Below are 13,698 nucleotides of genomic sequence, written 5' to 3'. Positions count from 1 at the left end.
GAAGGACATGTGGGGGTGAACAAGCTGCGCACAAGCTGAATGAAACACAACAAGAAGAGGAAGGGGGGAAGCGGGGATGAAACAAAAGGAACAAACCAACTGACAAAGGAAAAAAAGAGGTGAGCGAGCAGGGAGGGGAAAAAAATATTACTTTTTCCAATCTCAAAAAGGGGGCTTTTAATAAAGTCTTGCTCCAGTAACAGCGTATGAGGCTGAACGACCCTCACACTCCCCTTTCCAAGTGAAAAATAAATAAAATAAATAAAAACACTAATGAATCGATAAGGATATTGTAAAATACCCACCCTGAACTACATCGTAAACTGAAGGCGCCGCCAACCCATATAGCTGCTTAGAAGGAAAGTTTCAGGTTTGGTGTTTCAACAACTGAGTGGTCTTCATCAAGCACTGAGCAGGGATCATGTGCTAGCTATACAGATCAAACTTTGATAGGTACACCCCTCACAATCATAATGTGTTCAGATGTGCAAGAGTGCGATTAAATTTCTGAGATGAGGTTTGATTAAGAACATGCAGTCATTGAAATATTTGAAATCGTCGTTCCCGTAAATGATTCACTATCAGCAAAGTTTGAGCAGTTAAATGCCAAACACCAAAGCCCCCTTCTAACATCACACCTGGATGGCATTAATGTGCTGTAAAGCAGGTGAAATAAAAAAAATCTACTTGTGATGAGAAATTATTATTTATTCAAATGAAAACTCATTGCATCCCAAGTCAGAAACATTACACTGCGAGACAAATAAACACCTGTTTGATCGAAGGGGTAGAGGGTACCAACAAGGAAGAAACAGAGTTCACAAACAAATGAATATGCCTCCTGCAACCTGACGTTTAGAAAACGTTGATGAAAACGTTTATAAAACGCATTGAAAACTACATAACCGGGAACTCATATAAAACGATTGAGACGATTTCCTGCCATAACTTGAGTGACAATTAATTGACCCCTTGACACAAAGGTGTTGGTTATTCATTTGGAGAGACAACAAAGGTTTCCTTATCCAGGTAGATGAAAAAAACAAAAAAAAAACATTTCCAACAAACCCAATCGTTCAAATGGCCACAAATTATCAAAATCGATGAACCCAATCGGTAAAAACTGGTTAATCAACTGCTCCATGCCAGTCAAGCAAAAAGGGACTTTGTTTTGAGATGTTGACACTTGGGCATCAATCTACAAAGTTTGCAAAAGATGGACACTATCGTAAAGGTGGTTTACCAGAACCAGGTAACATGCCATCTGAGTGAACACAATCACTGCATGGTTCCTTCAACATGTACCCACAGTACATATTGGTGATTACCAATACCTGCCGATCAATATCTCAGCACGGAAACATCTGTCTCACGGTATAATTCTGCTGCTACAACACCACACTGTACAGATATATTTGACTCTAAACTTGGTGCTGCGCTTGCATCCACAAACTGGCACTGCAACACAAAACAAGGTGTTGTTCTAGCGAGCCACTGCACAGGTCACGCAGTCCCAGGTCGAGCTATCTGAACTGGGCCAGACTGGCCAGCCTGATTGCCACGCCAGACTGGCTGGCTTTGCTGCCGTGCCAGACTAGCGGGCCTTGCTGCCGTGCCACACTAGCGGGCCTGGCTGCCGTGCCAGACTAGCGGGCCTGGCTGCCGTGCCAGACTAGCGGGCCTGGCTACCGTGCCAGACTAGCGGGCCTGGCTGCCGTGCCAGACTAGCAGGCCTGGCTGCCGTGCGAGACTCGCGGGCCTGACTGCCGTGCCAGGCTAGCGGGCCTGACTGCCGTGCCAGACTAGCGGGCCTGACTGCCGTGCCAGACTAGTGGGCCTGGCTGCCATGCCAGACTAGCAGGCCTGATTGCCGTACCGGATTGCGCCTACCGTGCCGGATTGGGCCTGAATGTCGCGCCAGACTAGCTGGCCTGACTGCCGCGCCAGACTAGTGGGCCTGGCTGCCATGCCAGACTAGCGGGCCTGGCTGCCGTGCCAGACTAGCAGGCCGGATTGCCGTACCGGATTGGGCCTACCGCGCCGGATTGGGCCTGAATGTCGCGCCAGACCAGCTGGCCTGACTGCCGTGCCAGACTACCTGTCCTGACTGCTGTGCTGGACTAGCAGGCCTGATTGCCGTACCGGATTGGGCCTGACTACCACGCCAGATTGGGCATGAGTGCCACGTGGGATTGGGCCTGACTGCATGCCAGATTGGGCATGAGTGCCAAGTGGGATTGGGCATGACTGCCGCACCGGATTTGACTTAAATGACAGGATGGAATACAGGTCAGGGAAGTGCCAAGTCTGTACTGCACTTGAATACCATTCTGCACTTGATGGGATTGTGGTGTTTCACTTCACTGCCAGATCAGATCTGTATTGTCAGGTCAGGCCAGATCAGACCTGTGACTTGCTACAAGTATCATGTAAACCTGTCCTAACCTGATTCATGATCAGGTTGGCAGCGACCCAACCGTCACCCCCACCAGGTTTTCTGGTGAGGAGGGTGTGTGATACGGACACCCAGCAGGATAAAAAACAAAACGTGTCAAAGGACAGAGCAGCTCGTTGTGAGCCAAGCGCCATCCATATCTAGTGCACAACTGTATCTGTGGACGTCCTCCTGCAGTTGGGTTACTGATAATTAGGAGGTTGGGGGCAGGATTTGCACTCCGGCCACCATAAAATACTTCATTCCGCAAAACACAAGAAAACCACAGAGGAAATTGAAAACCCACTCTGGGGGAGGACCTCCTGTGCAGCTGCCCTCTGCAGGGCAGCTCACCGGATGACGGGATTGGGGCCAATCCTTCGGGACTCCTACTCTTTCATGATAGGAGGAGAACCACAGGGTAACCTTCCTGCGTCAGATTGAGGAAGTGTGTGTCGGGATGTTGCTGAGATGTCGTCCAGCAGAGGGCGGTCTCCTTGGGTTAACCTGAAGCGGTTCCTTTGGGTGAGTGCCTGGAATGTCCTTTCTCGAAGAGAGGATAATCACCTGTCTCTGTTATCATCTGAGCTCAAGCGTTTGAACATCGGTATTGCAGCACTCTCTGAGGATTGGAGACGGGAAAGTGGTGAGATCATGGCGGGTGGTTACACCTACTATTTGTCTGGTCGCTCTAATGGTTACCATGTACACAGAGTTACTGTTGCTGTGTCCAATAAGCTGATTCCAATGATAATTGAGGTTACACCGGTCAACGAGCGTATTATGAGACGAAGGATTCATCACTCTTTGGGTGTCGTTTCTCTGGTCTCTGTATATGTTCCAACTGGGGTGAGTGATCTCAACATGAAGGACGAAGTTCTATGCCACGCTCGAGTCTGGGGTTCATCAATGCCCCAGACGAGATACTCTTCTAGTCTTGGGGGATTTCAATGCAATGACTGGAACTGATAGGAATGGTTATGGGGTGTGTGTTGGTCCCCATGGGTCTGGAACTGTGAACCTGAATAGCACTAAGTTCCTTGACTTTGCAAGAAGTCATGAACTTAGGGTGGCTGGTTCATGGCTTCAGCACCCACAGGCTCATCGCTGGACTTGGTATTCCAATGCTGGTGGTAAAAGAGATTGACCATGTGCTTGTTGATGGTAGCTGGAGGATGATCCAGAACTGCAGGGTCCACCGGAGTGCTCAGTTCCTCAACACAGACCACAGGCTTGTGGTCGCAATTCTGAAGTGGCAGCTTAAATCTGGAAGAATGGCACCATCCCAGCCAAGGCTGGAGGTCGGCAAACTCAAGGATAAGAGGGTAACTGAGGAGTTTGCGAATAGGCTGAGTGGGAATTTGGGGGGTCTGAGTGCTTTGGGCAATCCTGAAGTTGTGGAGAGCCTTCAAGACCACCATCCTTAATGTTGCCGGTGGATGCCTTGGAACTCACCGTCGGGAGAAGAAGAATTTGTCTCCAAAGGGGCACTGGTTACAACTGACTGTATACCACTGTACCACTGACCAGATAAGTAAGAGCCGCAGCACCAGGCTTAATGGCAGGGCTGAGCTGTTCAGGGAGTTGAGGCATAAAACTGCACGTGTACTGAGGGTGGACAAGGAGGCCTATGTGCGAGCAATCCGTGAGGGGGTAGAGCATCGCTTGTGGTCAAGTTATTCTCATCCTGCTTGCAGGGGAATTCACGCATTGCGTTCCTCTTGAGGGTGGAGGACTCTTGATAGAGGAGTCCGACGTGAAGGACTTCAGCGCCGGTTACTTTGAGTGGCGGCTGTACCAGGCTGATCCAGCAGCTGTTGAGTTCGATGTCAGGGGAGTTACTATCCCTATTGCTGACTCTGCAATCAACTGTGATCCACCTTTGTTTGTGGAAACACAGCCTGTGGTGAACCAATTGAAATGGGGTAAAGCTCCTGAGATCTGTGGCATCCATGCTGAACTTCTCAAGGCTGGTGGAAATGCTGTACTTGTGTCGTTGCATGCAGTTCTGTGCTCTGCCTGGAACACAGGCATCATCCCAACTGAATGGAAGAGGGGCCTTGTTGTCCCTCTCTGGGAAGTGAATGGTGATCACCAGGACTGCAACAACTACCAACGGGTGATGCTGCTCTCAGTGTTGGGCAAGGTCTTTTCTTGGATAATTATTGATAGGGTTCGCCATCTGCTTGAGTACCAGCGCCCAGAGCAGTCAGGCTTTACACCAAAGAGGTCAATGATTGACCATATCCTTGCCCTTCGGGTCTTCACGGAATGCAGACGAGACTTTCGGTAGGGGCTGCTTGTAGCCTTTGTTGATCTCTGGAAAGCATATGATTCAGTGAATCGGGATGCCCTCTGGATGTTTCTTAGTCTTCATGGGGTGCCACCAAAATTGATCAATCTGATGTCTGAACTACACTGTGGTACTGAGAGTGCTGTGAGATGTGGTGATACCATCTCTGACTTATTTCCAGTTGTTACTGGAGTTTGTCAGGGGTGTGTATTGCCCCCACACTTTTCATTACTTGTATCGGCTGGATTATGGGGAAGATGTCAGAGAGATGAATCTGCAGTGCGTAGTTTGGGAATGCCAAGGTCTCTGACCATGATGTTGCAGATGATGCAGTCATCATTGCGGAGACTCTGGAGATCATTTTGGGGGCTTCAAGGTGCTGAATGAGGAGTCGGAGTCACTGCGATTACAAAGACAGCACGGATGCTGCTATCCTGTCTGTACCTGTTTGTGGTGAGGATGTTGACGTCACGGAGAGATTCACTTACCTTGGCAGTGATATTCATATCTCTGCTTGCTGTGAGCCAGGGGTCAATAGACATATGGGTGGGGCCTGGGGAGTCATGGATTCACTGGATCATGGGATGTGGTGCTGTCGGTTCCTGTGCAGGAGGACGAAAGTCCAAGTCTTCAAGTCCTTCGTCCTTCCAGTCTAGCTCTACGGACGTGAGACTTGGATTCTGACCAGGGATCTGAAAAGGAGACAATTCCTTTGGTACCAGGTCTCTTCGGAGAATCCTTGGCTATCGTTGGTCAGACATTGTGTCTAACGAGCGATTGCCGAGAGAGACTCAAATTATATTTGTTACCTGCATAGTCCGTGAGCGTCAGCTGCGGCTGTATGGACATGTGGCTCGTCTTACTGATGCTGATCCTGCTCACCAGATTCTCTCAGCGAGGGAGCCTTGTGAGTGGAGGAGGTCAATGGACTGACCATGTGCCTCGTGGTTGCAGCAGGTTGATCAGCATCTCAAGATGTGGATGGGCCAGGCATCTGCCTGGGGGACAGCCAGACATAGGCCCCTGGAGTACTAGCAGAAGGTGGACATATCATATCTGGCCTGACCTGACTTCACTGCTGCACTTTGTGTGAAAATTACAATACATCTGGTGTCGGCCTGTCTGCTACAGCAAACTCGAGGAGTGGGCACATCGCAATAAGTGGTCACAACACAATATACCACTGGGTACAAGGAAATGGGAAGTGAGGATGGCAGGGACAGAGAGGGAATGCAGACATGGAGGTGGGTGGTGGGCTGAAATGATAGGGAGGGGTTGTGTCCCTTCTTGATGGAAGTACCACTGCAAGGACCACAGCTTGCCCAGAACTCAGCAAGGACCCTCCTTGCTCACAGTTCTACAAGGAGACCTCTTGCCCACACTTTTGCAAGCATAGCTCCAAACCTCCATGAATACAGACTCCAACTTGCTTCCACCTCTGCAAAGACCTCTCTCCCCCATACCAACACCTCTGCAAGGATGCCCTCCTTGCTGACACCTCTACAAGACCCTCCTCCTTGTCAACACCTCTGCAAGGATCACCTTCCCTGCCAACACCTCTGCAAGGACCTCCTCCCTGCCGACACCTCTGCAAAGACCTCTCTCCCCCATACCCACACCTCTGCAAGGACGCCCTCCTTGCTGACGACTCTACAAGACCCTCCTCCTTGTCAACACCTCTGCAAGGATCACCTTCCCTGCCAACACCTCTGCAAGGACCTCCTCCCTGCTGACACCTCTGCAAGGACCTGAACCTCCATGCTGACACCACTGCAAGGACCCTTTCCCTGCCGACACCTCTGCAAGGACCCCCTCCCTGCCGACCTCTGCAAGAACCCCCTCCCTGCCGACCTCTGCAAGGACTGCCTGCAAGGACCCCCTCCTTGCCGACACCTCTGCAAGGACCCCCTCCTTGCCGACACCTCTGCAAGGACCCCATGCAAGGAACCCCTCCTTGCCGACACCTCTGCAAGGACCCCCTCCTTGCCGACACCTCTGCAAGGACCCCCTGCAAGGACCCCCTCCTTGCCGACACCTCTGCAAGGACCTCTTCCTTGCCGACACCTCTGCAAGGACCTCCTCCTTGCCGACACCTCTGCAAGGACCCCCTCCTTGCCAACACCTCTGCAAGGACCCCCTCCCTGCCGACCTCTGCAAGGACCCCCTCCTTGCCCCATATTTGTACTCAATCTTTCTTGACCCCCAACTCTGCACACAATCCTTCTTGCTCTCCCATCTCCTCAGCATACACTGCCCCTTTTCCAACTTTGCACATCCGCTCCTTGCCTCAACTTATTTCTGCACCTGTGCTTGGCCCCACCTCGACACTAACCTCTCTTGCACCCACCTCTGTGTTCCCTCCTTATCCCCTCACTCCCACCGGTGCACACACTCATTGTTGCCTCCTCTGCACACACCGCTTATTTCCCCCTGTTGCAACCATCTCATCTTGCCCCATCTCTGAACACATCCCTCCTTGCCACCACATATGCACACACTCCTTCGTGCTCTCACCTCTGTATACCCCCTTATTACCCCTACCTCTGCACACACCGACTCCCAACCCCACCTCTAAACGCACTTTCTTTCCCCGACCTCTATACGCACCCCCTTATTCCCCCCACTTCTGTGTACCACTTATTTCCCTTACCTCTGCACACACGACTTCCCACCTCAACCTCTGGATGCACCTTCTTGCCCCCACCTACGTATGCACCCCTTATTGCCCCCCCCCACAATCAGCAAACACCCCTCCTTACTCACGCGTCTGTAGCCCGTTCGTACCTGGCAGGAGGGCCAAGGGAGCTGAGAGCCGGCGCGCCGGCAACAGCTCATGGTCGCGGCTTTTGCATTGACTCGGACGCCCCGGGTGGAAAGGGGCCAATGGAGCAGAAACGCGGGGGATCGTCGCTATCCCGCGAGCCTGCGCCGACGATCTCTCGCTTCGGGGTCGTGCCGCGCCCGGTGCTTCTGCCGCTGCCTCGCTCCGGCGGCAATTCGCAAACGCCGGACCATATCTCGGGGAAATCGGAACTGGAGCGCAAAAAAGCCGGTACGTGACGGACAACACGTGCGTTGCGTGCTCCTCGCAGGACGTGTGCACTCTGTCTGCGGCGTGTACGCTGAGCTCGGCAGAACATAGAGCATCGCAGAATTAATAATCATTCCGGATCCGCAGATCGACTCTCTGACGACGTACGAATCGTGTTTTGCCGTTTGAGTGGGATGTCCAGCTCGCTCAGCAACACCAACCTGAGATAGCAAGCGTGTCACCAACCTGGTGTCGAGGGATGTCCGAACAAGACGAGTTGTTGCTCCTCGCAGTTAACCTGGGAATGAGTCGTTTATTCGGGATGCCGGCGATAACTCACCTCCTCTTCGTGAAAGACGCCGCGTAATGCTCGCAGTCGGGACACCCGGCTTAACGTCCATCCGATGGACCATGTATGATGCATTCATTGCGCCATATCCTTCCTTTAAAGGGAAGATTTTTTTTTACCAGATCAGACACTTGTGACATCTGATGAGTTTCAGTGGAAGTGGAGGAGCACGGTGATGATGATAAGGATGTTGGAAGACTGGTGCATTGTACTTTTACATGAACTACAAGGACATCAAACACCACACAGTATATTATATATATATAGGTATAGACTATAGACGATGGACGGATCAACACCTGCATGATCATTTAAAATGAGATTTGAACCTTCTTGAGATCCCAGGATTTTCACCTTTCATACGATGTGTGTTCACAAAGGAACACATAAACATTGTGCGAGGCATTCATGAGTAAACCCAGCTTGTTTGAGCTCATTGCACAAGTTACACACAAATTTATATTAAAACTCACTAACACGTGACGGGGGTTGATCAAACGTGCAAAACAAAACTCAGACGACATTGTAACCCGAACAGCTCATGGGGCACATGAGCCAATGAAAGCAGTTGTGACAGTTGAAACGATCTTTACGGAAACATTTCCAACGTCAGAAGCAAGGATGGGAGGGATGGATATACAGTATTGTTTCACATATATATATATATATATATATATATATATATATATATATATATATATATATATATATATATATATATATATATATATATACATACTGTATATCCAAGAGGATGTGTCATCAACTGAGTGATCATCAGCTGGTGTGCATGTCCCAACCAGCTCCATGAGAATTGGACCATACATGGTCAACATGGATCATTTGTGGCTGAGTGAATAAAATAATTTTGCCAAACAAACTGACTTAAAAGACCAATTACATGTACAAAACACCCCACCGCACACCAAAACACCAAACAAAAACACCCGACTGCACACCAAAACACCAAACAAAAACACCCAACTGCACACCAAAACACCAAACAAAAACACCCCACCGCACACCAAAACACCAAACAAAAACACCCCACCGCACACCAAAACACCAAACAAAAACACCCCACTGCACACCAAAACACCAAACGAAAACACCCAACTGCACACCAAAACACCAAACAAAAACACTCACCGCACACCAAAACACCAAACAAAAACACCCCACCGCACACCAAAACATCAAACAAAAACACCCCACCACACACCAAAACACCAAACAAAAACACCCCACCGCACACCAAAACACTCTGCTGCAAACCAAAATACCAAACCAAAACACCAAACCAAAACACCAAACCAAAACACCAAACCAAAACATCCCGCTACAAATGAAAACACCCCACAGCACACCAAAACACCAAACCAAACACCCCGCTACAAATGAAAACACCCCACAGCACACCAAAACACCAAACCAAACACCCCGCTACAAATGAAAACACCCCACAGAACACCAAAACACCAAACCAAAACACCCCGCTGCAAATGAAAACATCCCGCTACAAATGAAAACACCCCACCGCACACCAAAAGACCAAACCAAAGACCCCGCTACAAATGAAAACAGGGCACAGCACACCAAAACACCAAACCAAAACACCAAACCAAAACACCAAACCAAAGACCCCGCTACGAATGAAAACACCCCATCGCACACCAAAACATCAAACAAAAACACCCCACCACACACCAAAACACCAAACAAAAACACCCCACCGCACACCAAAACACCAAACAAAAACACCCCATCGCACACCAAAACACCAAACAAAAACACGCCACTGCACACCAAAACACCAAACAAAAACACCCCACCGCACACCAAAACACCAAACAAAAACACCCCACCACACCCCAAAACACAAAACAAAAACACCCCACCGCACACCAAAACACCCTGCTGCAAACCAAAACACCAAACCAAAACACCAAACCAAAACACCCTGTTACAAACGAAAACATCCTGCTACAAATGAAAACACCCCACAGCACACCAAAAACACCAAACCAAAACACCCTGCTACAAATGAAAACACCCTGCTACAAATGAAAACACCCCACAGCACACCAAAACACCAAACCAAACACCCCGCTACAAATGAAAACACCCCACAGCACACCAAAAACACCAAACCAAAACACCCTGCTACAAACGAAAACATCCTGCTACAAATGAAAACACCCCACAGCACACCAAAAACACCAAACCAAAACACCCTGCTACAAATGAAAACACCCCGCTACAAATGAAAACACCCCATAGCACACCAAAACACCAAACCAAACACCCCGCTACAAATGAAAACACCCCGCTACAAATGAAAACACCCCACAGCACACCAAAAACACCAAACCAAACACCCCGCTACAAATGAAAACACCCCACAGCACACCAAAAACACCAAACCAAAACACCCTGCTACAAACGAAAACATCTCGCTACAAATGAAAACACCCCACCGCACACCAAAACACCAAACCAAACACCGCGCTACAAATGAAAACACCCCGCAGCACACCAAAACAGCAAACCAAAACACGCCGCTGCAAACAAAAACACCCCCCCGCACACCAAAACACCCTGCTGCAAACCAAAACACCCCACCGCACACCAAAACACCAAACCAAAACACCCCGCTGCAAATGAAAACACCCCACAGCACACCAAAACACCCTGCTGCAAACTAAAACACCCCACCGCACACCAAAACACCAAACCAAAACACCCCGCTGCAAACGAAAACACCCCACAGCACACCAAAACACCAAACCAAAACACCAAACTAAAACACCAAACCAAAACACCCCGCGACAAATGAAAACACCCCACAGCACACCAAAACACCAAAACCAAAATACCCCGCTGCAAACCAAAACACACCACAACAAATGAAAACACCCCACACCACGCCAAAACAGCAAACCAAAGCACCCCGCTGCAAACAAAAACAGCCCACCGCATACCAAAACACCCTGCTGCAAACCAAAACACCAAACCAAAACACCCCACCGCACACCAAAACACCAAACCAAAACACCCCGCTGCAAACGAAAACACCCCACAGCACACCAAAACACCACATCAAAACACCATACTAAAGCACCAAACCAAAACATCCCGCGACATATTAAAACACCCCACAGCACACCTAAACACCAAAACCAAAATACCCCGCTGCAAACCAAAACACACCGCAACAAATGAAAACACCCCACACCACACCAAAACACCAAACCAAAACACCCCGCTGCAAACAAAAACACCCCACCGCACACCAAAACACCCTGCTGCAAACCAAAACACCCCACCGCACACCAAAACACCAAACCAAAACACCCCGCTGCAAACGAAAACTCCCCGCAACAAATCAAAACACCCCGCCACACTTCAAAACACCCCGCTACCCATCAAAACACCCCGCTGCACATCAAAACACCCCGCTGCAAACCAAAACACCCCACCGCACACCAAAACACCAAACCAAAACACCCCGCTGCAAACGAAAACTCCCCGCAACAAATCAAAACACCCCGCCACACTTCAAAACACGCCGCTACCCATCAAAACATCCCGCTACATATCAGAACACCCCGCTGCACATCAAAACACCCCGCCACACTTCAAAACACCCCGCTGCCCATCAAAACACCCCGCTGCACATCAATACACCCAGCTGCACTTCAAAACACCCCACAGCACATCACAACACCCCGCTCCACTCAAACACACCCTGCGACATATCAAAAAACCCCGTTGCCCATCAAAACACCCCGCGACACATCAAAACACCCCGCTACACATCAAAAAACCCACTGCCCATCAAAACACCTCGCGACACATCAAAACACCCCGCTGCACATCAAAACACCCCGCGACACATCAAAACACCCGGCTACACATCAAAAAACCCGCTACACATCAAAACACATCAACACACCCGCTACACATCAAAACACCCCGCTTCATATCACAACACCCCGCTGCACATCAAAACACCCCACAGCACATCACAACACCCCGTTGCCCATCAAAACACCCCACTACATATCAAAACACCCCATTGCCCATCAAAACACCCCGCTATATATTGTTACCGTTCTCGGAACCGTATGCATACAACATACAGTTGTCGCGAGTCAGTTATTTCATTAAAACTAGTGTGTGCCCTACGTGCGTGGCCGTACATGCAAAAAAAAAAAAACTTTCAAACCGTGTGCCAGAAACAACAACCACACAGGCCGTTCCTTCGCTCTCGCATGCCCGTACGTGCGTGGCCATACGTGCGTGGCCGTACGTGCAAAAAAACAAAAACTTTCAAACAAACACACAGGCCGTTCCTTTGCTCTTTTAAACGACGACTGGATTGGGGAATTGTGTTTATCTATAAAAGCGCATAAGAAATCGAGAAATTATTAGAATACAGTAAGTCATCACTATCCGGAAGTCCATATGTTGTAACCCGTAATGGGGAACGCGACTGAGGATCTCTTCCCCAACGGCCACGCCGACGCAGCAACGTGTCCTGTCATTGGTAAATAAATGGCGATAACTTTGGAACCACTTGTCCGATTAATATCAAACCTTGAAAAGGCACATACTCGGGTCCCCAGCAATATACCTGGCAAGTTTCAATTCGATCGGACCAGTGGTTGTCGAGAAACAGCAGTCACAGACACACACACACACACACACACACACACACACACACACACACACACACACACACACACACACACACACACACACACACACACACACACACACACACACACACACACACACACACACACACACACACACACACTGCTGCAATTATAGAGCGATACGTGTAGTTACGTCCCTACCTTTGTCTAGTGGGAAGACGAGGGAGTGTGTTGCGATGGACAATAGCAAGGGTCTCCAACCTTTTTGGGCGGAGGGCCACAAAACCAAAGTGGTGAGAGGCGGAGGGCCGCACCCCAAAAAAGGATGCTAAATTCTGGAAAAAACATATATATAAATATATAATTAATATGCGGAAATTTAAACGAAAATTAGTGCTGAATATATTTTTCTTGCCAACGAATATGATAAATGAATAATCGTGTTAAAAACACGTGTCTAATATGAATCAAAATCATAATAAAAATTACAGAACGCTTTGATCATTGACCCTGACAAATTGGCAGTATCGCGGGCCGCATTGTAATGTAAACTTAACATGGCATCGCGGGCCGCATAAATCCGTCTAAGGGGCTGCATGTGGCCCGCGGGCCGCAGGTTGGAGACCCCTGGGCTATATTTAGGATTAATAAATCATTTTTCCCCTTTTATTTTATTAAATCATTTTCCCCTCCATTCCACTTCCCACTCTTCCTCATTTATTTTCTGAGGTAAATTGCCTCACACCCTCGTCTCACTTACCATAACGTACCACCGACTACCCACTGTATCCGGGGTCTCGTTTTCTGAGACAGAATCCCAAAGTTCGCTATGAAAGCTGCATCGGCTTCCACCTTTCCAAACCCAGACACGCGCGTTCTGGGTGGGCCAGACCAGCGTCTGGCCGAAACCCCGCCCAGAAAGGCGGACCA

General features: G+C 49.3%; 1 protein-coding gene across 6 annotated transcripts in view; it reads right to left on the bottom strand.

Annotated features, from left to right (window-relative positions):
* The window catches only part of LOC147020093 (zinc finger protein 704-like), a 134,481-nt gene extending 121,492 nt beyond the window's left edge, over positions 1-12,989 (bottom strand). Inside the window, exon 1 of one of the 6 annotated variants that reach the window (XM_085896673.1) lies at positions 12,970-12,989. Coding sequence is in view for 5 of the 6 variants with exons in the window: in XM_085896672.1 (XP_085752798.1) it covers positions 7,491-7,562 (72 nt within the window). In the remaining variant the exon portion in view is untranslated. Of the gene's footprint in view, positions 1-7,490; positions 7,732-12,969 lie in introns of those variants that run through there. The other 5 variants (XM_085896672.1, XM_085896668.1, XM_085896669.1 and 2 more) reach the window with 5 other exon arrangements.
* Positions 12,990-13,698: the final 709 nt, after the last annotated feature.

Source organism: Eptatretus burgeri, chromosome 9, assembly GCF_056783735.1.
Source record: "Eptatretus burgeri isolate ZD-2024b chromosome 9, Ebu_testis_v1, whole genome shotgun sequence".
In the NCBI taxonomy this organism is placed as follows: domain Eukaryota; kingdom Metazoa; phylum Chordata; class Myxini; order Myxiniformes; family Myxinidae; genus Eptatretus; species Eptatretus burgeri.
Note: the sequence above shows the minus strand (reverse complement) of the source record. Positions and strands in the feature narration are given on the sequence as shown.